This window comes from Anas acuta, chromosome 19 (genome assembly GCF_963932015.1).
Source record: "Anas acuta chromosome 19, bAnaAcu1.1, whole genome shotgun sequence".
Classification (NCBI taxonomy): domain Eukaryota; kingdom Metazoa; phylum Chordata; class Aves; order Anseriformes; family Anatidae; genus Anas; species Anas acuta.
In genome coordinates this window covers 10396841-10424224 of record NC_088997.1, presented here as the reverse complement: position 1 = coordinate 10424224, position 27384 = coordinate 10396841, and the positions used below count along the sequence as shown (strand labels likewise).

At 45.6% G+C, this 27384-nt stretch overlaps 1 protein-coding gene across 2 annotated transcripts in view; it reads right to left on the bottom strand.

Moving 5' to 3' along the window:
* The window catches only part of GALNT17 (polypeptide N-acetylgalactosaminyltransferase 17), a 210655-nt gene that overhangs the window by 111199 nt on the left and 72072 nt on the right, over positions 1–27384 (bottom strand). For both annotated transcript variants that reach the window (XM_068656289.1, XM_068656290.1), the window contains exons 3-5: positions 21020–21186; positions 12383–12557; positions 10085–10282 (exon numbers count right to left, since the gene is read on the bottom strand). In XM_068656289.1, the coding sequence (XP_068512390.1) occupies positions 10085–10282; positions 12383–12557; positions 21020–21186 (540 nt within the window). The remainder of the gene's footprint in view (positions 1–10084; positions 10283–12382; positions 12558–21019; positions 21187–27384) is intronic.

The window sequence follows — 27384 nt, the reverse complement described above, 5'->3', positions numbered from 1 at the left end:
CCTGACTGCTCATTAGCAAGTACCCACTCGTCTTCTAAGGATCACAGCAGCTACAAGACAATTGGGATCTGAGAAAGGTGTTCATTAAACACAAAGGTGCCCGGCATAGAAAAAACAGGCTTCCTCAGCCATCATGTCATGGGAGAGGCTCAGCCGCAGAGCTAATCAGAGCAAAACCCTGCTCCCGGCCTCCCATATCCCTCAAGGAGCATTTTGCTCTCCCTAGATCATCTTGGGACGGGAAGCAAAGCAGGTTTCCGACTTGGGGACCCCAAAAATCTTAATGAGCAGTGAGGACTTCCACCACCACATCCTCCCTCCATGTGGGATTGAAATACATGAGCTGAAGCAGGGGCTGCTCCCCATGCCGGGGGGAAGCACGGGCAGTGACAACTCGGAGCCTCACCAGATCCTTTAGGATCAGCTCAGCTGATGCTCTTCTAGAAAGCTTCTATAGACACTGCTCTTCTACAGCTGCTGCGCTGAAGGGCTCTACAACCCAGCAGTGCTTCTGCAGGCAGCCAGGCAGCAGGCTGTCACCACTTGCAGTAATTTAGAGGTGTTGATGAAAGCTGCATTCTGGAGCCTCAAAAAAAAAAAAAAAAAAAAAGGGGCAATTAAAACACGTTTGAAAGTGTTTTTATTTCCATATGAATGCAAAAATCTTCAGCAATAACATTGTCTGCCAGTCCTCAGCCTGTTCTTTGAAGGAGCCCAATGTACATAACACACAACTCCATCAAGCACCACAGCGCCTGCCTAGCTGCAGAAGGCAGCAAAGATCAACTTTTCAGTTCTTCTTCCCTGAAGATCAGGGTGGGTGCACCTCTGTGTCTGGGGATGGGAGACCACCGCCCCACAGTCCCTTGACTCCACAAACCCAAAAGCTTCTTCTCAAAGCCTGAAATACTCTTCACGATTCCAACCTCCAGTGCTTGAAGTCTGCATTTCTCAGATGTGTCACTGTCTGTGAAAAGCGATGGGGACGTGGGGGCTGTGTTCTGGAGACAAGCTGTCTCCTTCAAAGCATGGTGTTCCTCCATCCACAGGACGCGTGCACAAAGCCCGCTGTGAAGAACAGCAATGCTTGCTAAAAACTAAATTTGTACCTAACTAACAGTGTTCTCAATGCTACTGCTTGATCTGGGCTTGAATCGACTGTAAAACAAATCCTCCCAGGAAAAGTCCTGTCTTCAGAGGAAGCAGCAGGAGAGAGCCGGCAGCCAGGACATCCACCATGCACACTGTGGAGTCACTCCTCTGCTGCCACCAAATCACCCCCTAACTACAGACACACTCTGCCACCTCATCCACTCCCCTTGCTCTCTAGGTAACTTTTACCTTATCAGATGCCCTTCCACATCACCGTGATCCTCAGGGCCCCACAATGGGCCACACTCACCCACGCCACAACCGAGGCAGAGGGCAAGGGGCTGCTGCCCTGCGCGGGGAGGTTTGTGCCCTTGGCCCTGCCAACCAGCACCACGGCCCCAACAGCAATGCCAGCTCTGACCTTTCCAAGAAGCTAGAAGAAAACAAATTGAAATGCCAAAATTATAGAAAAGAGAAATTTTCAGAAAATCCCATATAGGCAGGCTCCGCAGTGACCTGAACAGGTGACAGCAGCAACGCCACCAGGAACTACCAAAGCTGCCCTTCCCTGGCATTTTCCTCTTGCAAGTTTCCACAGCTGTGTTTGTGCTCTGGAAAGAGGGAAGGAAGAGTGGCTACAGCTATCCCAGCTCACCAGCCAGCACAGAAAGCAGGCACCTGCAAATGCCACAGATGGCCAGAACGAGCACACCGAGATGAGGCCGCGGCCTTCTGTGCCGTGCCTGCTAACACAGGGCTAGGGAACAACCCCCAGGACAGGTTCTGGCCATTAAACATGCGATGCTCAGCCTGCTGCCTGCACCCATGCGTACATGCTTTGCAAGCACTGGGAAGGAGACGTAACCTCAAGGTTTCATTTGGGCTCCCCAGCACAGCCCACCAGCAGGGTGGTGCTCTGGGAGGCAGGATTTCTAAAAGCCTCCAGAGCTCCCAAGCAGAGGCAGCTGGGAGCTCGCCGGCATCAAACACTTATTGCTCCAACCGATGGGTATGATAATAGGGATCTTTTTTTCCTTTAATTTAAACTATGCCTATTTATGTGCCACTGACTGAAGAGGACAGTGAATTAAAGTGCACATGAAAGAAAATCATAGCCCTCAGCACTTGCTCTCAAACACTCTTTTAAGTTTGTTTGATGAAGGGCTGCTGTGTTTTGTCACTGAGCACGATTGCCTCGATTATCACTTCTTTGTTTTGAATACCCACCTCAGAAGTCATTAAATACTTGCTTCTTAATGAGAAAAGATTGGTTTTAGACAATAAATCACTTAAATGCCATCTGCTAAAGAAAAAAGAAATTCAAAGAGCCAAATTCCCCCAACTCCTTTTTGCATATTTTCCCCTCGGTTTCAGATTTAGAGAGAAAAGACGTTTGTATAATCCATCAACAGCAGCTTTCTCCTAGGGGAAGTGTGAACAGACCACAGAAAAGGCTCCACTTGGCTTTGACTTGCAAAACCACTTCATGGACTACTTTGAAACAATTCAGCCAGCGGGATATGAGCACTGTATATTGGTGTTGCCCCAGATTGTTTTGTTTTTATTCATAAGATTATTTCGGTGAAAGCAGGCTGACTGAAGCTTAATTTTACTAGCAATTGTTAAATAATTCAATACCCATCTTTTCTGTCTCTTTAATGCCTCTGAAAAATCAAAACCCTTCACAAATTAAAGGCCAAATCCTGTTTACTCTTTCCTTTTCTAAAGCAACTTTGACATCAATAAAGGCTGTTTTTGTGACTAGGGCTCAGATTAGAAGTTCTGTCAGTGCAAGTATTTACTTATTTTTAAATCAGAAGCATGCTTTTTCTTTTTTCTTCCTTTTAATTAAAACACTTCTCTTATGTAAAGACTTAAAAACACAAAGGCAAATTCTTCCAGCGTGGCTAGCCACCTTTCCTCATGGAAATGACTTATATTAGCATTTTATATCAATAAATGATGACTCCCTTCAGGAGGGAGGATTTGCTCTCCCACCCTCTGCTCACCTCCGCAAAGGACAATCCTGGAGGCTAATTGGCCCTGACCCAGTTATAAAGGCACTTTAGGAAAATTCCCTGTTGACTTTGGTGCCCAAAGAAGGTCTTGAAGCTTTACGTGCAAGACTCCTTCCGTTTAGCGGAGCAGTGGTTTCAGTGAAAACCCCACTTAAACCTGCACCAAGCTGGCCTGAAGACCTGGGACTAGAACGAGGGCTCCCCTCCATCCCAGGAGAAACCCAGCCTCCTCCAGAGCAGCAACCAACACCCAAGCCCTGTTACCTAAAAGTGTACAAAAAAAAAACACCTCTGGATGGTCACTTGGCCAAACTGGCTGTGAGATATGGCATGACAATTCGTGTCAAGAAGATGGTTGATATTAATAAAGAAGGGGGAGTTGTGCGAGCGTGGCCATGGGGGTCGGCAAGCCCCATGGTTGATACCATCAGACTCTTAACGATGAGGCCATCAGGAATGTAAAAGAGTTTAGAGGGAACACAGAAGGGTGATTCAGGAGATACCATGCAGTTGCTTGTTCTCCAGCCGTTAAGGCATGGAAGTTGCTGGGTGTTTGCTGTTGCTATTATATGCAAAGTTGTTTGACCAATGAAGAGTTGTTTTTGAAAAGGACTGCTGTGGGGAGAAGGGTATAAGAGGGGAGCCTGCCCTCAAGATGAAAAAGGCAACATGATGATGAAGTTATGTCATCAATAAAGAAGCAGGAAAAAGGAATGAATAGGGACTGGCTAGCAGAACGGAGACCAGGATGGGAACAGGCACATTGATCGCCTCATGAAGATAGGTTCGGCCAAACTCAGCAAACCGCTCAAAGCTCGTACTGGAAGTCACTGGAAACAGGCGCACCGGAGCTGGGAAGAAGCTGGAGCTGAGAGAAGTGGAGCTGCACACACCCTGCCCCTCGCTGGTCAGCAGCTGCGCATTATGGGGAATCACACGTCCTTAGGAACAAAGACTGTCCTGGTAACCTTACAGCTTATTCTCCTTATTAACAATCAGACAGTTTATGAGCCTGAAATACGGGACCAAATTGAGGTCAAGGTGCGGGTATGTATAGGCTTACTCAGGTTTAGCATGGAAAAGCAATGTTCTGTATGTTTAGAAGGTTCGATATTCATGTGTGCGTGTTGGTAGAGCATAGACTCTCCACGCACCCAGCGTTGTTTACTTGCCTTTTATAAATATTCCTTTTATAAATATTTCTAAATTCAGATTGAGTTGAGACTTCATTTATAACATGGCCAAGCATGAGCCCACTCAGGTCCATGCACCAAGACTGTGTCACAACACACTGCTGTCTACAGTGACAACATTGGCCACGATGCTCAAAGACTGCAGAAACGTTGATCCTTTCTTCCAGAAGCTTTTCTCTAATTTATAGAAAATTTGCATAGCTTGTGGGGTCCGCTCCCAAACCCTGGTGTTAGGTGGGAACCTCGCCATCCCTGCCAGTGGGGTTTGGATCAAGCCCAGCTCCTGGCTGAGACCAACAGTCGCAATCAAGGACAGTCTTTTAAAAATCATAAATGTTCTGAAATTAGATGTGGCACTAACAAACGTGTACAGCTGGCCAGCACATGGGCTACCATTAACCATCTACATATGCTTAAACCTCAGGTGCGGGAGCTTTATAGTGTTTCAGGCATTGACATAAATCTGTTCATCCTGTAAAACCTGACACTATTACAAATTATTAGACACCCTTCTTTTATGCTCTGTACTAAATTATGTAATGTTAAAAATGACCAGACAGAGAATTCATCAAAAAAAAAGGTATGACATAAAAAGGCAATCTGAGCTTCAAACCATCCAAAGCTCATAGCAGGTTTCTCACACCACAGGGAATCTCTGTGAAGTCTGAGAGCTTAAAATTAGCACTCTGGTGAAAGTCACTTTGTGCAGTGAGTTGGGGTTCACTTCTCCCCAATACATTTAAAGTCAAAATCAGGAAAGTCAATTAGACCTTTTTTTTTTTTTTTTCCCCTCTGTGGCTTCAAATCATCACCAAAAAACTCATAACTAAATGGCAAGCCCACACTGATAAAACTAAAAAGGTTTCTGTAAAACTACTTTTGAAGCTGGTAAAATGCTTGATGGTTGTAATTTAATCCAGAGATGGATGACAAAGTTTATTGAGATCAGGATTCTGACCTAAACCTTCTCTCTCCCAGAATATAGGTCCAAGCAAGACTGCCCCAAATTAAATACTGATGAAAAAAATCCCTCTATGTCTTCTGGTAGGCTGTTTACAAGTTGTCAGAGGCCTCTGTTCTGACCTGTGCCAGCCAGGAGTGGCCTTAATTTCAAAAGTGATATACATGGAAGCACGAGTCTCCAGCAAGCACACCAAAGACAGCCAGGGTTTGATTTATTCAGATGTTTACATAAGGTGCCTGTACCAGCTCCTCCCAGGAGCACTCACAACCTGTGGCAGTACATCCACACTGATCTCAGACCGGTCTAAGGTTGGCTCCAACATTCACTGAGGACGTGGGGATTTTTGCTATAAACTTGGCAGCAGGATGTCACCCCCCTGGACAAGCAACTGCAGCAAGTAGAGGGCTTGGAGGGGAATCAGACTTCAAAGATTAGAAAGCATTTGTGTGGTCAACACAGAGCTTTGTTTTCTTTGATCTGCTTATGAGAAGGGGCTTCAGAGATGGATCACCAGAACCATTATTTTATCTTTGTGTTTGATTTAAACTTTATATAAAGCCATTACAGAGCTCCGTAAGTGTTCTGCAGCTGTTGTGACATTCACACACATCCAATCCCTCTAAGCAAACACCTGCACACAAGCATCTTCTCAGACATACCAGGTGAGGTTTCCAAACACAAGTTAGCATTATCACCCCCTGTCTGGCTCTTATGGAAATCAGCTTTCCCTTTGACTTCCAAAGCAGCTACACCAGAGGAGTGAGAACATTTTACACCTGTCTTTACACAGAAATGGGAACGTTCCTGCAGTTTGGAGATGCTAGTTAAAGTCAGCAAGCACTAATTTTTAAGAATATGCAGCATTTGTACAAACAGCTTCCTAGGGAGCTTGAGATTTTTCAAAAACATAACCCCCAAGAAATAATCCTTGAAACTCTGCCCAGCCCTCACAACATCACCGGCATGTAACAGTCTGCAGCAACTCAGACTTGCTGGAAGCCTTCTAATAAGACTGCCATGCCGAGTACTTGAAAGTTGGTGAAAATACAGCAGTTTAAGCAAGCCTGTCTAGAGTTATCTAGAGGTTTTGATGTGCTGGTGTAATATGCTGTCCCTGCAAAGGTGCAGATGCAGGAATGTCATCCTAAACATGAAAGCTCACTTGCATCATTCTGCATGATGGGAAAAGTTATTCCTGAGAACTGCTTTATTGCTGTGGATATTGAAAGGTTTGAGCATATCCCGTGTGTACAAAAGCTTCAGGCTGTAACAGATGCCTGGAAAAAGTCTCAATGGCTAAATTAAAGAGGAAAGAACACACCAATCAATTAAAATAAAGAAAACACCACGTTTCTGTGCTTGTGAAAGCCATCAGGGGATGATGGCTGCTGTAAGCAGTTAAGGAAATATCTAGCTGTTTCTGAAAAAATATATGTAAGTATATATAAAATAATAGTAATACCACCACCACCAATCCCTATGGTCTTACTACAAATGAAACATGCCAAGAGTGGGAAACCTCAATGTTACTTGCAGCCTGTGTCCAAAGAGGCAGTTTATAGGGAACACCACAAGCATGTTGGTGGGCTGTAGAACTAGGCACCTTCTCTCCACTCACATGACATTTAATAATCTAAATCCCCTTTTATTTCTTCCATCTCAAACTCGGCATCATTTACGCAACCAGGATGAGAGCTCTCTTTCATAAGTATGTTGCAAGAGCAAATCCATTAGCAGTTGAGGCTGAGATAACAGGTAATTGGGTGGGTTAACTCAAATTATTTTCATCTTTAGGAAAAAGAAACAAACACCACCAGCTTTTCTGTTCTTTTACAATCCATAGCTCTCAAAACCAATTTCCTCCTCACAGTGATCTTAATACTAATTACATGAGCTTTTGCTTTCCAACACCACTAAAGATTAAGTACCACATAAAACAGCCGCAGCCAAGCCTCATCCCAAGTCCAATTTAACCTTCTAGCTGGCTCCCAGCTGGCCCCAGCACACCAGGTGCCTGCAAAGATGCCTCTGTCGCCTCTGAAGCCACTCAGGACCCTTCCTTCAGCCTCAACACAGTTAAGGGGGCTTGCTAATTACTACAGCTATTCAGCAATGTTTTTGCCTCCCAGACTGAGCAGATCCACCAGAAAAGTGCAGAAAATACAAAGCCAGGGAATGCATTATATTCTAAATAATCTACCAGTGTGACCACCAGGGTCACAGCACTCTCGATGGACCCACCGGCCAAGCACCAAGATTCAAGTCTCTTCTCTCTGGAGGCTCATGCGCTCAACTGCCAGTAGGGAAGCATGACACCCCTAATTTCCATGTTCAGGTAAGTGTCCTCATCCTCAAGTCTGCTTAATATGCACTATCTGCTTACTTGGCTTCTCGAAGAGACAAAGATGCAAGAGTGCATTTAATTGTTTTCCTGAATCAGACCCCTGGAGCCATCAATATGTCACATTCGTAATTATAAATCATGAGTCTTGCAACTGGAGTGCAATCAGCACATCTAGCCATAAATCTTCCAGATATCAGCAATTTCTCCAAAGCTGCTTTTTGACAAAACCTGATGCAGCATGAACTAAATGAGTCAAGCAGAAGAAATTGCTGGTGCTGGAGTTCACAGCCCAGCACTGCTGTAGCAGCAGACAGGCTCCATACCCTGAAAAGCCCCCAGAAAATCACGATCTGCCAGGTGGGAAATGAATCTGTCCTGGAGACAGCAAGAGGGCAGATCCCACCCTGGGAATAACCTGCTGCCAGATCAGGTCAACGTGCAATTTCACAGCATTCCAAAAGACCTGTTTTGGGCAGGACACAGAAAGCATCAGCTTTCTTCTGTTCTTCCTTGATACGCAGGTTTTCTGGACCCTCAGTAAACATTTATTGAGGATGATAATAACAAAGGACTGGATAAATCTTGGCTACATCTCCTAGTGGAAAGAACTTCCAGATACGTACACACGCATGGATTCCTTTATACATACAAATTAATAACATTTGAACTAGAAAATTCAAATATCTTCACCAGAGCTCATGCTGATGCAGAAAAGGATCTATATGATGACTTTAAAATGTCAGTTACTGTCTGCCTCTTCTATGAGGACTGATTTAGACATCATATGTTACGCTGGGCAGAATTTTATCTTCTGGGCAGAAAGTAGTCAGAGGAGGTCCATAAGCCTGGCAAGGAAAGTCTAGCTGTGAAATGCATGCACAACAGAGTGCTAAGAGCGAAGGTGTCTTTGTGTATCAGAATTTTAAATGTTAATAGAAAAAATAGTCCAGGAGATGTATTACAGAATCCAGGTATTATAGCAGTCCTAGTCATTCAAAAAGACTTTCTTTGGGAAAATTATTGGACAGAGCAGCAACCTGGAGCCAGTTTGGGACCAGGCCATATTTTAGATGAGTTTCATGCCATCAGCACTCTGCCTGGATAATTATATCTTGTGAATAATCCATGAGAGAAAATTGCCTCCAAACGTGTTCCCACAGCTGTCTGTCTCTGGTCTCCACTGCTGAATATTTGGTAGGGGCTGTCACACCAAGGCTCACGGGCACGCTGGAGCCTCTGTCTCAGGCAGGGGAATTGCTCTTGAGGCTGCCATAAAACGCGTGCACCACCGATATGAAACAAGCAAAGAAAACCAAGACACGCACACACACATCCCCCAAAAAGGAACAAACTGCCTTTTTCCACTCCCACTCTTATCTTAAAAGGTCACCCTAAAACTAATGTACCTTTGTATATGATAATTTAAGAATTTCCTCTAATCCCACGCATAATTACATGGAGTACTGCACTGGCATCCCTTTCATACACATACTGTCATGAAGTGCGTAGTTTTCATAGCATTATATGACAAAGAAATAACTGTAGTCATTTATTTCTGGTCTGTATGTGGTTACACAACATAATGCAAAGAGACAGTATTTTTCCATTAGCTTTTTGTTGTGGACACTACCCATTTATCTTTCTCATAATCCTTCCCCCAGTGCATGTTAACAACGTTATTTTAGTAAGTTGTTTAATTATTTAACATCACCACGAGGCTACTGGGTCTGGTACAGAAGCTGTTTCCCAGAGCAGGGCACAGAGGCACTGCCCATCCGCCCTGGCTCTTTTTAACTCCTGTGCCCCAATTTCCACATGCCACAACCCGAAGCAGCAGTGTCTACAATATTTAGGGGCTGTCAAGAGGAAATAACTGAACTCTGCATGCAGCACAACCTCAGCATCCCACCTACACTGAGCTATTCTCTTCCCAAATGGACTTGTCCCATACCTAAAGCCTGAAGGGGTTGGGGCAACATTTCAGAGCTGCCGACCATGCAGGCCTGTCAGTATTGGAACAAGCTAAGATTTATTTTTATAAAGTTTGCCTGGAAAGGAAATGTACTTTTTATTCAAGAAAACATGGTGCCATATTTCATGAATTCACACTTAGTTCATTATACAGGAATAATCACCTCATTCCTTATGATTTGCAAAAACTTAATGCTATAATTGAAGTAAAGTGACTGTTGAATGCAGTTAAACATAAAACCGTATAGATCTACACAGCTCCTATACCCCCCTGTGTTTCTGCACATCGTTACCAAATAACACCTCTTCCCAAAGCACTCCAGCAGAAACCCTCCCTGGCTTGGGCTTGTGTTACAGCCCAACAGGCAGTCTCTCTGAGCTGCCTCCTGTTACCATTCGATATCCAGTCTCTCTAAGCTGGCTTTCTCATTTTATCTTTCCACATTTTGCCCCGTTACACCTCGCTGACAGAACTGGAATGGTCCCCAGCTCTGTGACGTACCTGATGGGCAGTGAGGGGTCCCCAGCGTCCCACCAGTCCTTGGGGGGGCTGATGTACATGCACCACAGCTCCCAGCTGTACCCATGGGCAGAGTTCTCGTAGCGCTGCACCTCAAAGTTGTCCTGCTTGATGTTGTCGATGGAGGGAAGAATGACCCTTCTTCGATTCTCCTGAATTCGCGAGAGTACTGGCTCAGCCCTGGGTGGTAAAAAGAAGCAAAGTACAGGAAGAGACCATGAATTTCTCCCCAGTTTGCACACACTGTTGCTTTTCTACAGCTTGTACACTTAAATGAGGATGAGGAAATGTGTCTTGTCACTGTTCCGTAAATAAAAGGGAATTTCGTGGACCCCTCTCTGCTGTCATTCACAAGTGGCATCCTGCCTTCAAAGAGATATAGCAAAACCCACCCAGTGGGGGTCGGTGACCAACACGAGGCCCCTTGCAGTGCCAGCGAGCAGTCCTGGACTGCAGTGCACTACCCCTGTCCTACTGATCCACTCGCCTCTGCTTCTATCAGCACAGAAATTGTGCTCGGAGACAATGCATTTACACTGCCAGGATTAAAAAGTGATTCCTGAAAGGCTTGCCAAGCTTTGTCAGCCACCAGGGAGATGCAGCGAGAGGTTTCAGCACTTGCGTTTGATGGGATTTCCTGCCTGGACGCATCCCTTGCGTGGGGCTGCAATCGGAGTACACAGATGCAGCCCTGCATGTTTGGGGAGTTTTAGCACTCTCCTACACAACTGACTACTTCTATGAAAATTCATGGACAAGCTGAGGCTATCAGCGCAAGGAAAAAATGATTTTCACAAACTAAGGCGTTAAGCTGTTGAAATGAATTAAACCTCTAAAACTACAACTTATCTCTTCCTGCAGAGCCAGTACACCATGTTTTCTCTGGTATGCTGGTTTAAAAAAGCATTATTAAAGAGTAATTCCATATTCAGAACTTTTTAAATTTCAAAATTTCTTTATTTTTTAAACGGAGCTTTCCTGATACCGCTACTAAAGTAGCAAAGAAATCAGCCAAACCATTACCTAAGGGCCAGACTTGCAGTATGGACTGATGCAACAGCCAGGAAAGGCTCTGAAAAAGTGGTCACTTTCCGCAGAAGAAATAGACACTTTCCATAGAAGAAATATGGACCATAAAAAGAGACAGGTGAGGAGAAGGCTCAAGAAAAAGGCTCTATAGCTACAAAATTCATCTTGGGGACATGCAAATGTGCCCAGAGCAGGGGTATGCTCAGCCTCACCTCGGCAGCCCAAGAACCAGTGACAGAGCAGGTCTGGTCTGCCAACACAAGGAACAACTTCCACTCTTGGTGCCTCCAGCAATAGCAGCAGGTACAAAATATCAGAGAGCCATGCCCGTGCTGCAGAAATGCTCCCTCTCTATCCCTAGAAAAGCTGTTTCAAGGGCTCAGTAAATTGTAGCTTCCTCTGTATAGCAGTAAAATTGGGTGTGAAGACTTAGTGACCTTGAAAGGAATGTTTAGCTGTGAATACAGATATCAACATAAGAAACAACTCCTAAATACACTCTTCACATGTGCTGTTGTTATGAAAAATCCAGTAACTGCACAGAATTCTTTGTTGATGTTAAAGCCTTCTTCTAGTGGACGGTGCTCTCTGTTCAAATTAGACATAAGTTAGTTACTTCTACCTCCAGTTCTCTAAACTTGGACCATTTATTTTTTATACTTTGTTAGAGAGAAAACCCACTCTCAGTTTCCTCTCATGATTTAGATTCACAGAAGCTTAAACCACTTGAACTCAAATGTTTTGAATCTCTCCAAAAAAAGTCCATATGAAATACCTTTCGCTGCTTCTGTGCCTCTGCACTTATTCTTTGCTGCAGAAGAAACAAATCAATCTAAAACATCAGCCGTCCCCAGTGGGATCCAGCTGCAAAGGGCAAGAATGCGGGAAATGCTTTCTCTTTCAATCCCTTGCAGTCTGCTTTTTTTTTTTTTTTTTAAACTTAAATTACTTTAGGCTAAGAGAACAGAAAATCTACCTGAATCTACCTGAAAAACAAACTAGAGCGGATGGAGAGGGGGGGTGGGTGTCCATCAAAGCGGGGAATAGAAAATGATTAGAGAAAACAAGAGCAAGGAAAGATACTCCTTCTGTCATCTCAACGTATCTCACCAGTTGCCATTTGGTACAGAAAGCCAAGATTAATAAGCCACGGGTTTTCACACACATCCTTACGAAAGGACGGACCACCCAACATGGCAGCGGACACCCCGTGCACACACACTAACAGGGACCCCGAGGTCGAGCACCTACCAGCCAGCCGTGAACTCCACGTGGGCATCAAAAAATCCAGTGACCTGGCCCGTGGCAGCCTTCCAGCCCTCGATGCGCGCGCGGATAAGGCCCTCCCTCTTCTGGTTGCGCACCACCTTCACCAACCCCGGGTATCGTTTGTTGACATATTCCTCCAGCGGCGCCTTCAGTTCCTCTAGAGGAGAAGTACCAGAGAGCCCATTGTAAAGAGACAACAGTTTTCACCTGAAACCAGCCGGCTGTACTGACGGATACCAGCGTGACTTACTGGAACCAGGCACCACCCCTGGAAGGGACGTAATTATTGGTAACTAAGATTCAGTCAACGCCGCCTTGCAAGAGACCACTTTCACAGGCCTGACTTTGGACTGACCATGATAGGATTAGAGAGGTTTCGGCTTTATACCAAAGAGCCTCATAACCATGTATCTTATGTTCATTGGGAACTGCAGATCATGTAATTATGCTGTCCTGTACACGGGCTGTGGCTGAGAACAACATGGATCTCTCCGTCTGCAGTTATGACCAGCATCGAACTTCTCTGTACTTACAAGTTGTCAGTGGAGCACAAACAACATTCTGGGTTTTTGAAGGTGAAAGCATATGAAGGGTTGCAATAAGTGGAAAATACCAGTATATTTTCTCAACGATGTGGAAAAGCCTCCAAAATTTCAACTGCCCCATTTGAGAATCTTTGGGAGTCTCAGACTAAGATTTAGTTTCAGTTCGTAAGACTGGAAACCATCCCATGTACGGGCACAACGCGTTAACCTGTCACGTGCACCCTTCCACCTTTTGAAACACTCTGCCCAACACTTCAAACAAACAAATAAATTCCAATTTCCAACAAATGTGCCCCACTACACACGTACTGCAGTGAGAAGAGCCACCAGCCTCCTGTTACAGAAGCCACATTCTGTGCCTGGCTTTTCTAGTGCTCTGCCTTGGTCCTTTTACCTCCCGGTCAGTTCATACCCCTCATACATACTACCTTTTCCAGGGAGGAAAAAAAAAAAAAAAAAAAAAAAAAAAAAGAAAAGATCACCAGATCACCACTAACATAATCCACAGGTTACAGCAACAAAGTAGTTCCTACATGAAGAAAACAGCAGTGGAGAGCAGAAAAGTAAACGCTAAGTCCCATCTGTTGGGCTTAGCTCGAGATCGCATCAAAGGATACGGGATCCTCTCTTCCCTTTCCCTCCACGCCTTCTGCCAAGTACATAAAATGTGCTTTCTTCAAACCGCCTTTTTGGGATCATTCCCCTCACATACCAATTTCCCCAAAGTCTCATTTCTCTTTTATGCTGAAATGGGAATAAAAAGAATAAAGCAAATGAGCCCCTTCCTCAACTCAGTGCATCTGCATCACATACATACATAACTCAGCAACTTCCATTTCATGCTGAGCTACTCAGAGAAAAACCAATGTTTTATGGAGACAACAACTCTTCTGAATGGTTTTAAGGAGACAGGGACATTGGCATATGAAACCCCACGAGCCCAGTACCAGCCTTTCACCTGTTTTGTCATTAATACTGCAGACCACAGCATTATACTAGATTGAGCAATTAAAACACATTTTAAAAAACTGGAGTTCTAAGTTTACCCTGTTGATGGGAAACAGGAAAAACATTCATGAGCAGCTTGAAGGAGAGTGTAGCTCTAGTGAGCCAGGAAGAACTGTAACTTTACCTCCTGAGTGTGGTGACAGGGGGAGCCTGGGAGGTTCCTACCCCGTGGTGCTGTGTAATGGGCAGAAACCCCCAGGGGAGCCACAGCTGCATCCTCCTCTTGCCTGAAGGGGTGCCGGGTGCCAACGGGTACGGAGCACACAGGCCAGTTCAGCACAGCTGTGCACATGTCAAACATCACAAGGCTGGACCCCCTGTGACCAGGAAGGGATGCTGAAGATCTCTGGGACTGAGCATCATTTTAACCTTGCACCTCCATCAGCAGAGGCCGGAGTTGCCCTCCCCTGTCCACAACAAGTATCCTTAAGGGACTGCTTCCCAAGTGGAGAATTGCTTGGAGACAAAAGCTTTAACCAGACATGGGAAACGTGGCATCTCTTTGTGCTATAGGCCTCCTGCACAACCTGGCACAGATTTCTGGGCTAGTTCCCCTGCTTCCCTCCCAGTCTGCCTCAGCACTTGCCTTCTTGGACAAGAGTTAGCTTTTCTCACATGGCTGTGTAAGCCCTTACGACAGGATGGCTGCACACCTGTGTTGCCTCTCACACTTGTGAGCAGCTCTGCAGGAGGAGGGCAGGTTGCACAGCAGGCAATGAGCATGTGGCACATCTGCCTCGGTATAAGGAGGTACCTCCCCGGCACCCAGCCAGCAGGGTGGGCTTTGGATGTTGTTTCTCAGCATGTGCAGAAGTTCAGGTGTGAAAAAAAACAGTATCAGGGACCACAAGTGAAATCCCACTCTCTGGGAATGCTCTGCAAAATGCCCATTTGAGTATCAAGTCATCCCTGCAGGACTGACATGGCCGTGCTGAAAAGCATCAACAGCAACACTGCTGAAAATTAGCATGTCCACAAGATACTGCACCAATGACAATTTTAGCATGACATCCAGCTCAGAAACACCACTGCTTCATTCCTCCTAATCAAAAGAGTGTCTAAGCAGCCCACGAACCCATGAGATATCTGTATGGGTAGATCTACAGGGGCTACATCTGTCAATGTGATCCCAGCTGAGCACTGCCATGGAAGTTGAATACCCTTTTCTTTTATATATCTCATGGCATCCCATGCATCCTTCATAGATGCCTACCTGGGCCATCCTTCACAGCACACCCACATCATTCCTGAATCTCAGTTGTTACAGATGCAATCGATACTTGCACATGGAGGCATTTGTGAACATTTGGTCTTTGCCATTGCACAAGCCACTTACGGAAAAGATTTGCAGAAAGAAACCATACTGAAAATGCCAGGAGGTTCAATTTCAATCCTCCCTTTTGTTCTCCATCTGTCTGTATTGATCTTCACTGAAGGGCAAGTCCAAGAAAGTAGAATCCAATAGACCTGTTGCTCTATTAAAAAAGCTCAGCTGTCAGCCATAATGACTTATGTTACGTATTGCAAAGCATTTTGTCACCTACATGAGCTTTCTGGGAAATAGGCCTGCCAGAGAAATTGAACCACCTGATGCCACTAGAAGTGACTATGCCATGGGCATTAGCCCTGAAACAACTGAAGGAACATCCACTGCTCCATGTTCCATGCTGCTAATCCTGCCCCCGGTAAAGCCCCCAGAACCAACGGTGGGAACTACCCAGTGGCACAGAAAGAAAGGAGCAAAGACCAAGGCCTAGGGAGTGGACCATGTGTCCTCTATGCCCCTAAGGAAAACACAGGAGTGTTTGCAAGGCTAAGCCAGGTGGGAAAAGTCCACAGAGCCTAAGGCTGTTATCAGAAACTGCAGGCTGGGGGACACCCAGGTCGGGGCTGGGAATGCTCCAGCGCCATGGGAACACCAGCACTCCCTTCTGCCCCGTGCTCTCGCTTGCCTGAAACACTGAAGCTATTGTGGGCTGGAATCCTACAGCAACCTACAAAAGAAACTCCTTCAATAGTCAATAAATGAAGGTACAAATTTTGGCAGTGAGACTCACATCCAGGTGAGTCTCTGAAGCTTTCAATGTTTGCATGTAAATATTCAATATGAAACTGTGAAAAGGGAGTAGGTGTGTGAACCAATTCTTGTATGGAGATAGAGGCCAAGCTGGTCCCACAAAGTGCCTTCAGATCTTAACTTTCTGGCTGACTAAAGCCAAAGAAATAGGGACAAACCAACAAGGCTTGCTGCTCCCCTCCCACCTCAGCAGGGACTGAAAGCCTGAGTCCTGACTGTCAGTGGGATGGCACCAGGTCAGCTGCAATTAAACAACCCATCTTCAGGTTTGAGCAACTAGAATAATTAGGCCAATATCTAGGAAAAGCTAAGACTCAGCTTCTTGCAAGTCTGTTAAAAACTGACCTCAACACACATGCACACACACTGCAAGCGAGCCAGCTCCTGGGAGAGCGCACACAAACCACTGCTGTTGGTGTTGAAACCAGCTGCAAAACCAGACAGTGATACATCAAGTCACCAATAATACTTCACACGGAGGCAAATTACAACCGCTAGCATGTGTACCTGGGTGTAGTCAGCTACTCTAAGCAGACTTTTATTCAAAGGTTTTCTTTTATACCAGAAGGTTTGCTTTTCAAAGAGATATTATCCCAGATTAAAAACATTAGAAGGCAGACAGCAAAAAAAAAAAACAGGTGTTGATTAAGCAACAGACTCAGACAAAGTGTGCAACTGTGAGATAACGCAGCATCTCAGGGGCATGCTGCTGCATCCCTCCAACAACCTACGAAACATGTTATCACTCAGAAACACAACCTGTGCACTCACTTTGTAATTACACCCCTACAACAAACACAAACAAAAGCAACCTCCAAAAAAAGTCTTTACAAAGTATAACGTGCAGCTCTAGGGGGAAAAGGACTCAAACTACAACTCCCCAATCTTCTTCCTTGTAGAAGGGATTTTCTTCCAGTTACAATACATTCTTATCTTTTATCTATTTACAGCTCAGATAGGAAGAATCAGAACATCCACGTTTATTAACTTTTAATCTCTCACTGCATACTTTTATGTTATGCAGTGTTGTTGTACAAATCACATTACAACAAAGCTGAGGGCAAAAAGCATCTACGGAGCCTTCAGGAGCAGTTTGTTCCAGTCTGAAACTGCAAAACACCAAGAGGCTTTGCTCCCATCTCTGTAAGCATTCAGCGGGCTGCCTGAAGGACAGACGCCAGACCGAGGTGCGCAGAGTACACACATCTCACCTCCATCCCTGCAACTAATTTTAAAACTTGAAGCTGACTTGAAAATCCCAGGGGTCTTTTAATACTTGGGTTGGGAAAACGTGTTACTCTTACATTACCTATACATATTCCCAACCTCTATTTCCTCTTTATGTTTGTGAGAAGTATTCCCTGGCAAAAACTGCAGCAGAACCCTGCATCCCCCCTGCTTGCAGCCCGCAGCCACAGGTTCTCGTAAGTCTTCAGTGACTTGCCCAGAGGTTGCTCCTAGGAGCCCACCTGGTTTTAATATTCCTACTGCTTTTGAGACCCCGCTCTCTGAAGGTCAGTCTCCTGCCTGGTGTACAAAACAGAGCCCAAAGGCTTTGTGACAAGCCATACACCCACAGAAGCCACCCCTCAAACAGACACAGCTGCTCACCAAAAGGCTCCAGTAACTCCTCACCTCGTTCAATGGAAGCCACCCGCATGCAATCCCACCCCTGCTGCTTGGCACTAGCACTTGCTTCTCCAGGAGCCATCGCTAAATCTTACAGCTTATGAGAATCTATTTTCCTGTAATTATTTTCCTATTGAAGATAAATCCATGTATTACAATGACTTTGTTTGCAATATCCGAAGTATGAACTGCAAGATGTTGCTATTGCTGCTCACAATTATTTCCTACCATTAGTGTGAACTATGTGACAACGTTATTGTCATTAATAATTTTTTGCTGTCATTGAAACTCCTTGAAGATGCAGACAATGAACGCATAGGTCCAAGAGATATGTATTTGTTTGCATCATTTCTTTTACAGGAGAAAACTAGACTATTATACGCTTGGGATGAGCTCTCCATAAACATCTGCCAAGTTACCTCATTATCCTCCTCAAATCCCTCCTTAAAAATCTCATTTGTCATGATGCCTACAAAGACAACAGCATAGTGCTGACATTATTAACTAACCCTACTGGCTAACAGCATCGCCTGCTTCCCTCAAACTGTTCCCTACTCCCATTCTCCTTTTATACTTCCCCAGGAAGGTCTGTAAGGACAGAGCCACCTTGGTGCTCACATTCTGTCCAACCCTGCTCTTTCACAAGGGACTCTGGATGCTCACACTCCTGATGCGGTCAATGCACCCTCTTGGTGGGATGCACAGAGCATGCAACCACCATGTACGAGGAGGTTGGCTTTTCCGAGCTCCCGCACACATTGTAGGCATTTCTGCTCCCTCAGTGTAGCTCCTCTACCTGCATCTCCCTCCCCAGCCAGGTGGGTGCCACAAGGCACTCTGGCACAACCCAGGCACCTTGGTCAGCCTGGCTAAAACAGGCACAAAGAGGAAATCCCACAGCTGTGAGTGCTCGAGCACGCGCCAGGCTTTAGCCACCATCGTGGTGCTGTCCTGTCAACACCCTGCCACCACCCAGCCCCACCACCAAACCCCCCCAGCACTGCCACAGCCCTTGCAGCAAGCCGCCAGGGAAAACATTGGCTTGCAATCTCAGTGGTGGATAAAGAGATTTCATTCCACATCCTCAACACCAGCTGCAGTCTCAGCTTACTCAGGGGATGAAGCTTTTTGAAAGCATTCATTTCACTGTCTCATGTCTTTCATGAGTGTCTCCAGAGTCCTTGACTCAATATTAGTGCTGCATACTGAATGGCTGGTGGAGGCTGTTCAGAAACATATTTCTTTGTGCATAGCAGTGGGTACAAAAGCTCAGTAATTATTACCAAGGGGTTCTCTAATAAAGAGAGCTCTTCTCTTCACCCCATTGGCATGGTTCAGTTTTGAGTAGCAGCATCTCATTTTGGTATTTCAAACTGGGCAATACTAAATACTGCAACAACAGGTCACCTGTGTTTCCTCTTCACTATTTGAATTGTTCCAGCTCTGAAATCCCACAGCTTCACTGGTGTGCATCACCCTAGCTTCTGCACTAGAGCTGCTGTGATTTCCATCAGCTGTGGAGCTGGCCTCCTGTTTCTTCTACTAGTAATTATAATTCATCAGCTTTCTATGGTGCTCATTACTGTGGGATTTGAGTGCCTATTTTTGCAGGCTTGAGTAGCTTGCTGTGTACCATCTCATCTCACTGCAGACAGACGAGTAACCTCTCAGACTCCCTGTTCTTCCCTTCTCATCACAGAATCCACAGCCCATGTCTATTATTTTTTTAAATAATACTGGAAGCGTGCAATGTAAATGAAGGTGGCAGTAATCAAAGTGACAACCATTTGCTGATCTTCGTGAGATTTTAACTGCTCAAGTGATACCAACTGCACACTGGAAGAACAGATCTGGGAAGAATTCAAGTCTGAAAATGCTTTCATGTGACATTTAACCTCTGGAAAATTTGCGTTATCAAAAACCAGAAGGGAAGGCATTTCGACAGTGAGATTGCAAGAAAGTTGAACCAAAACACGAGTATCTAACACAGGAAACCTAACATCTTCCTCCACATTTTTCATGGCCTGTCTTACCTGGGTCTGTATTGGGTTTACGTGGCCAGGTTTTGGTAGCAGGGAGGCTGCAGGGGTGGCTTCTGCAAGAAGAGCCCAGAAACTGCCCCATGTTAGATAAGGGCCAGTTTCATCTGGCTCTAAAGGGACCAGAGATGAGCTAGTGAGCAAAGCCGGTTGTGCCTCTCTGAGAGCAGATTTAAGATAGGGCAAAAGAAAACTGCAGTGCAACAGCAGCTGGGAAGCAAGGAGTAAGAGCCAAACCTGCAGCCCCCAAGGTCAGTACAGCAGGAGGTGCTCTAGGCACACAGCAGCAGTTCCCCTGTGGCTTGTGGAGAGGCCCCTGGTGGAGCAGGCTGTCCCCCTGCAGCCCATGGGTCCCACATGGAGCAGATCTCCACGCTGCAGCCCCCCCATGGGTGGAGGAGCCCCCGGTGGAGCAGGTGGCTGTGGCCTGGAGGAGGCTGCGGCCCATGGAGAGCCCCTGCAGGAGCAGGCCCCGGGCTGGAGCTGCAGCTCATGGAGAGGAGCCCACGCAGGAGCAGGGGCCTATAATCACCCTATGCTGAGCCTGTTTTGTCTGTGACAGTAACTGGTGAGTGATCTCCATGTTCTTATTCCAACCTGTGAGCCCTGTTTTTCTTCCCCATCGTATTTTCTTCCCCTTTCCCTTTGAGGAGGGAGAGTGAGAGCGCAGTTGTGGTGGAGCTCAGCTTCCCAGATGAGTAAAACCATTACAGGGCTTAGTGTGTTCATTCCCTCCTCTTTACTCATCTTTCTCACATCAGAAATATAACATCTCTGCAGCGTCCTCTGTAGAGGAAGCAGCATCTCTGCAGATCCCAGACTTTTAAAAAAATAATTAAATAAAAAAAAGACAGTCTGGGACTTGATTTTACCGATAAGGAAACTGAGGCACAGAGAGGGGAAGATGTCTTGTTTAACACCACTGTGAGGAGCCAAAGCAGAAATAAGACATGGTCTCCAGGGTCTTGTCCCTCGGCTCCATGGTAAGCATTTAGAGGTGTACTGCTGCAACAACCCAGGTGTTGTGAGTGGAAATAAATATACACCTGAAACCAGAACTGGCGGATGCTACTGTGAATACAGAGTTAAGATCACACCCTGCGTTTTTTTATAGCCTTCTAGTTTTCAACAATGCTTTTCAACAAAGCTGGAAAAACAGGGCAGGGTAGAACCAGTGTGCTAGCTAGCACCCACATCATATCAGGCCACATGCCTCCCTGCAGCATCACCACTGCCAAAGGAAACAACCCCTCCAGGAGATTTGAAGAAGTTAAACACCCTCCTGAGGGTTTTGGAGATCCAAGATCCCAGCACTACTTACCTTCATCACTGTTGTCATCCACAAGGATAATCTCCTTCAGCAGGTGAGCTGGGGTATGATTAACAGCGCTGTGCACCGATCGCAGGATAACCGACAGTGCTTCGTTCACGAAGATGAAGATAATGGAGATCTGGGGTAGGTCCTTGCCGTATTTCAGCTCTTTGCACCTGCAGCACAAAGGAGAAAAAGAGAAAGACGGGGTTAGCAGAGCACACACTGCAGCACTTAGAGCTAGGCACACGTTTAATACGTGGCAAGGACGAGGGCCAACACTACATTGCTTTGCACAATGTGTGTGTTAGTGCCTGGGCATAACTTCAGCAGTGCTCTCTAGGAAGACAGCAGTGACAGAGCATCCTCTGGGCTGGGAGAGCACCAAGGGCAGGGTGCAAAGCCACAGTTCACTTAACTCAGGTTGCATTTGTGTGTCCATGCATGTCTGTAGGCACATAACAGGCAGCTGTTAGAACAGAGGAAGTCTTTCCTCATTTAAAGAGAAACCTCACCTTCCTGTTCTGTGCTAAGATTAAACAGCTGCTCAGAAGTTAGTTTTGTTCTTAAACCACACTTGTGAATTTTCTTCCCATTTGCCTTGGAATGAAATGAATACAAAATGACCCTTGGTTAAATAGTTTTAGTAATTTTTTAACTCTCTTTATAGATTCTTCTGAATACATTTCAGCCTCTGGAGTATCCCAGCAGAGCACTGCTGTGAATTGGTGTCTTTGTACTTCGCAGCCACTATAAGTTAAAAACAAAGATTTGCAATCATTTCTTTGGGTTTCAGGAGTAACTGCTTAACTCGAGCTTTGTTTTGGTGGCTAGGCATCTGCTCAGGCACATTTCTGCGTATCAGAGCCAGAGAGAGGTGGAAGGTGTTCCCATATCACCTACCAGCCAGCTTCATCCCTGGCAAGCAACAGGTTCACGTTATGTGCGTACACCAGGAATCACAACCGAGGACATACATGGAGCAGAATTGTGGCAGCTCTAAGGAGAAGAGATCTTTCAGGTAACCCAGAGCTCTCTGAGGAGTACATGCAGTTCCCAATGAGATGCAGATGAAGTTTTATGCCACGCTTCACCCTAAATTAATTAAGCCTAGCCTTAATTAAGCACTTGCAGAAAGCAAACAGGTGATCTTTAACTACTTTGAGCAACTTAAATTCTCCATCTTTTCCTGTAATACATACATGCAAAGGAAGAACAAGAAAACGAGCCTTGCTGCTCCCTCTCCCCATTCATGCTGGATTAGACATGCAACATTAGCAGAGTTCGTAGAATTACAATGAGCGTTTACCAAGTAAATCCTGCCCTGATAAGCAAAGAAAGAACAAACGCAGGAACGATATCCAGGCGTAGCTTCAAGCTCATTGACTCGCCAACAACGACTCTGTATTTAATTGTACTGGGCGTTTCTTAGGCAACTGCAGGCATTCTTTAGACTCCAAAATGAGATACTAGAGATGAAGATTTTAACAGAAGCATGGTTCTTTATGAATCTTTAGTTAAACAAGTATGCTGGATGAAAACAAGGATGTATTTCCTGATTTAACTGTTGCATACCCTAAAGCAATCCAAGCTCTCTACAAACAAGAACGTACTGAATGCCAAAAAGTATCTTCCAAGAAGCAGATCTCTCTTTAAAATGAATGAACAGTCACAATGGGGCAATTCTGTAATCCTTGCACAAAAGTTGAACTGAACAGACTATGAGATTAAAAATCTGCTTTCTATATATGTTGACACCTGCTAAACTGAAGGAATAGTGGTCATGGGATCAAAAGTATTTCCTTTTAACAACTGCACACCTCTGAAAAGCCTCCCCCTGGTGCACACTTCTGGGGAACAAAGAACTCAGTTTGTGATCAAAGTGGTTTGGAGGAAAATTCACACCGAGCCCTATGAGGTTCTTGTGCTGATGATTTGCATTCACCTTGCACTCCTCTTATCACTGTTCTCCTCACCTGGTTGCTAAGGACAGGCAAGCAAAGATATGGGGAGAAGAGATAAGTCAGGGAAGGAGTGGGGACCTCATATACCCGCACCGCTCGTGTGCACAGAGCTATCGGCAGGAGGAATGAGGCAAAGGCTTCGCATAAACACTGCGCGCTCTCTCTGGTGGCTTTGGTTGTGACCACAGGAACGGGGAAGGCAGCAATTTGAAAATAAATTAACCTCTGGTTTGTCAGCCTTCCTCACACGGGCCTCTGGTGCAAAAGCAGCTGGGTTAAGGGAAGCTCTCTGCCCACAGCCACGTGCTATTGGACTGCAGCCCCCAGGCTTCACCGCAGAGGTTCATTACTGTCGAGCTGACGTGTCGACAAACACTCGTGCAGGAGAACACCTGGTGCTTCTGTGCTCTCGTGGGGCCAGGGAGGCAGGAGAAGAGCTCAATCGCAAACATAATTAGAAGGGTCAGCAGAGAACTTGTTAAAACAGCAGGAATAATGACTGCAAGAGATGGGAAGCGGTTTAGCTGGTTTGTTTTGTCTTCTAAGCATTTTAAACACAAAAGGGACTGATCCGGACTCTGCGGCGCTCAGTGTTTCAGGTGAAACACAGAGGAACGGCACAGCCAGCCAGCACCAAGCCTGGGTCCCAGCAGGAGCAATGACGAAGGGCTCAGGGACAAGTTCCCAGGCATGCCCGTGCCTTTCAGCAACGTGCCGGCTACCAGACCACATCTGAGGTATCATCCCTCCTGCCCCCGCTCATCACCCTCTGGTGAGAGGGCATTCAGCTGATCACCAGACAACACCCTCCAAATTCAGCTCCAAGGCCAAAATACATCTAGACTCAGGATTCAAGACTGGCTAATTATACAAAAGGGAACACACACACACACAGCCAGAGCTCGATTCTGGCACAGCTGCCATCCTTGGCCCAGACCGTGGGCTTGTCTCTTTGGGGACTTGCAACTAATGAGATAAATGTGACACTCGAGAACATCCTCAGGGGGATTTGAGGCTAACCAGCAACAGGGAGAAGCTCTAGAATAAGCCTGCTGCGCTGAGGTTTTTCCAACTTTATTCAGAACCTGAACTAACACCAAAGGAAATCAATTTTTGCACAGGCTGGGAGACCTTTGCAGCTTCTCGTGTGTTCTAGGACAATCCTAGGTTTTATTTCTAATGCTCTGCTCACACCCTGGCCAGTCTGCTTGCAAGCAACTCTGAGTCCAGTAAAACTGGATTTCCAAAGCAACAACTGCATGCATTGTGAAAACTTTTACATTTAAAAAAAATTACAATGGCGAGACGAACACGATATACATTTGCTGGTGTCATGTACTGAAATCCATTGAAATTCATAGACTTAAAGACCAGCACCTCTTCTTAAACTGACATTAGCCCTCTTCCAGTTGTCCATCATTACCAAAAGCCTGTTTCAGAAACTTCTGCGCCCCCGGCACCAGGTGCTCAGCAGCAGAGCGCACATCAGCCTACGGACCCAAGGCAGTGCTGCCAGACACAGGCACTGTGCCAGTTTACAAAAGGGCAATACCTGGCCTTTACATCAGAAAACAGCACAAACTGGAGAAAATTCAAGTAGACTGCAGTTAATCCCTCATACTTCCCTCTTTGGTAAGTAAGAAACACTTGACTGGTAAAGCACACAACACCAGCTACTTGCCAACACCTGTAAACTAATTAGCACAGGTTACACACTGGCATTTTCCCCACTAAATCCTGCTCTGCTCAGTTAAATGTAGTTTGGCACCTGCTTTCAGGATTTATATCAAAATGCCATGAATCAATAGCAAAAAGAAACAGATCCCTTACGGTTTTGTGTTTCATTTAGATCAATGGGATATCAGAGTAAGGAGGCATTTTATGCCCCATTAAATCATGCTTGACTATGTCCCATTAAATCATGCTGACAAAACTCTCAGGAAGTTTTGTCTTACTAACGTATCTCATTGGGGGGTTAAGTTACGGACCTCTCTGAGCTTTCATTGGGAAGTGTTGCTTGTCCTGAAGTACGGAAGAATGGGGTTTAATGAGGTTTTACTCCATCCTTGGTCCAGCAAGAAGGCAGATGGGTGCAGAGAACCTGACACCACCTCACTGTGGACACTTGCACCTTTCTCGGATCCAAGATCTTTATTTTACACAAAAGCCCAACTCTGCAATCAGGAGAACACACAAGGAAGCACATGAAATATAGCATATTTACAGGGGGTATCTTTCACAGTGACTTCTTTATGCAAGAAGCCATTCAGAAACAAATGAAGGATGAGGAGGGGAGATGGGGGGGAGGGAAAATACGTCTGAGTTTATGCCGAACAGCTTGCCATACGTCAGGCTGTATTAATCAAGTCAGCAAATTTTAAAACAAAACAAAAAGAATCACGTTTTGCTACTAGGCCTGTCTGCTGCAGGAGGCTGCCTTTGAATCCTCTGATCATTTGTTTTATGCCCACCACATAGCTGTAAATCTACTCTTCAGTGCAGCAACTGAGATTAGGATGTTTATTGGCTGTCTGGGTGACAGAAAAGGGATATCATGTCATTTACTGCTTCGTGATCCCACGGCAGAAAAATAACCTGGAATCACAGCAAGCACTCCTGGAGCACAGGGAGGCCACAAGATGGCAAGTGACATTTCAAAACGCTTCTCTGCTCTGTGATTTAACGTGATCCACTCGATTAATTAATACACATCAACTGGCTCCTGGAGCACAAAGCTATTTCTATCTTGTACCAACCACCTTGAGTCACGCTGTCTGCTTTCAGGCGACTGACAACCAACCTCAGGCGGTCTCTGCACCTTTGCTGCCCCAGCACAACCCGCCACCAGCACACCTCGCCTGGATCCTAGCACAGAGCAGGCACCCGTCAGTCGCAGCAGCCTGATCCTTCAGCTCCAGATTAAGCCACGCTGGCACAGAGCTAGCAGCAGATTTTTGTGCCTATGCTGTGACTCGATACACTGCACATGGTGCATCCCCTATATTTGGCAGGCACCATCAGGTAGCACCTTTCACCAAAAAAATGGAACAAAAGAAACACGACAATTTAAGACAATAACACATCATATTCTTTCAAAGCCCCTAACCATGGAGAACAGCACTGCCATCTTGTACTCCAGAAAAAACTAGCAGCAGACATTAGCCCACAGAAGAAGTCCAGGAGCAGCTGGACAGCCCTGCAGCTCGCTCTGCTCCCAGGGCATTTTGCTCTCCAGATACCAAAAGCAGAAATATTGCTAGTTCTGAGATCCAGTAACCACTAATCCCAGATGCTGCATCAAAGACTGTATTCATCACTGACTCTAGAAATTATCTGCTACATTCTGCAATATGCCTCACTCAAGTCATCCACTCCTGACAGCACATACATCCATTTTGCACAGAACCTCAAATCATTAAGACCATCATTTTTTCCTAATTTGTCCCTGCTGTACTGTCTCCGAGTCCTTCCTCCCCAATCCATATATAAATATGCCTACCAAAATTTTAAGTGAAGATTAAAAACCGTTAAGCAGAAAGTATAGCTGTTCTCGTTCCTAGTGAGAAAGCAGAACTCCATAAATCTGAAAAGTCTGCTTTGGATGGATGTGCCCTGGGTCCCAAATACGCCCAATGTTTTAAGGGTAATACCTGGATCGAGTCAAAAAGTAGGCTTCAAAAGGCTGTCTGAAAATGATCCATCAGTAACCTGAATTTCCTAATGATGTATTTCTAATGAATCATTCCTCATGCCTGTAAAGCACCACAGATCATCCAGCCTGGAGCTGTCTGAAGCCATCTCTCCAACTGCACAATGGGGGTGCAATAAAATGCAGAGGTTTTTGTCAAGATCAAGACACAGATGAGCTGGAGGGAATATCAGGTGGTAAAGAGATATTAGGAAAACCACCACTAAAAGAAAAGTATCTGTTGCTGCAGACACAGAGCCCTGATGATGATTTTAATCCACAGTTTTAAAGAAAGCAGAGAAAAACCTAACCTCACACCCCCTGTGCCTTAAGACACAAGGGCAAAACACTCACCATCTGCTTTGAGAGACAGTTTTGCGTTGTACAGAACCAGACACAACAGTTTTGCCAGGAGCTGTTTTCCTCCAGGCTGGTGCTACCTCAGCAATACCCCAGGCGCATTTTGGAGCATTCGCAGAGCTTCTTACGGATCTGCCTATTGTCCCTTTGGGCTGCAAATGCCCCAAAGCTGATCTCTGCAACAGCCTCATCAGCACAAACCCTTCTCCAAAGGTCATTTCCTGCTCTCAACTTGGTAGATCTTCGCTGTATGGGATGCAGGTGCATCAGCGAGTGAAGCCAAAGAGAAGGTGTTAAGAAATGATAACAAAAACCAAAACCTTCACATAAAAGGAAGCAGTCACACATGCCTTGCAGCACAA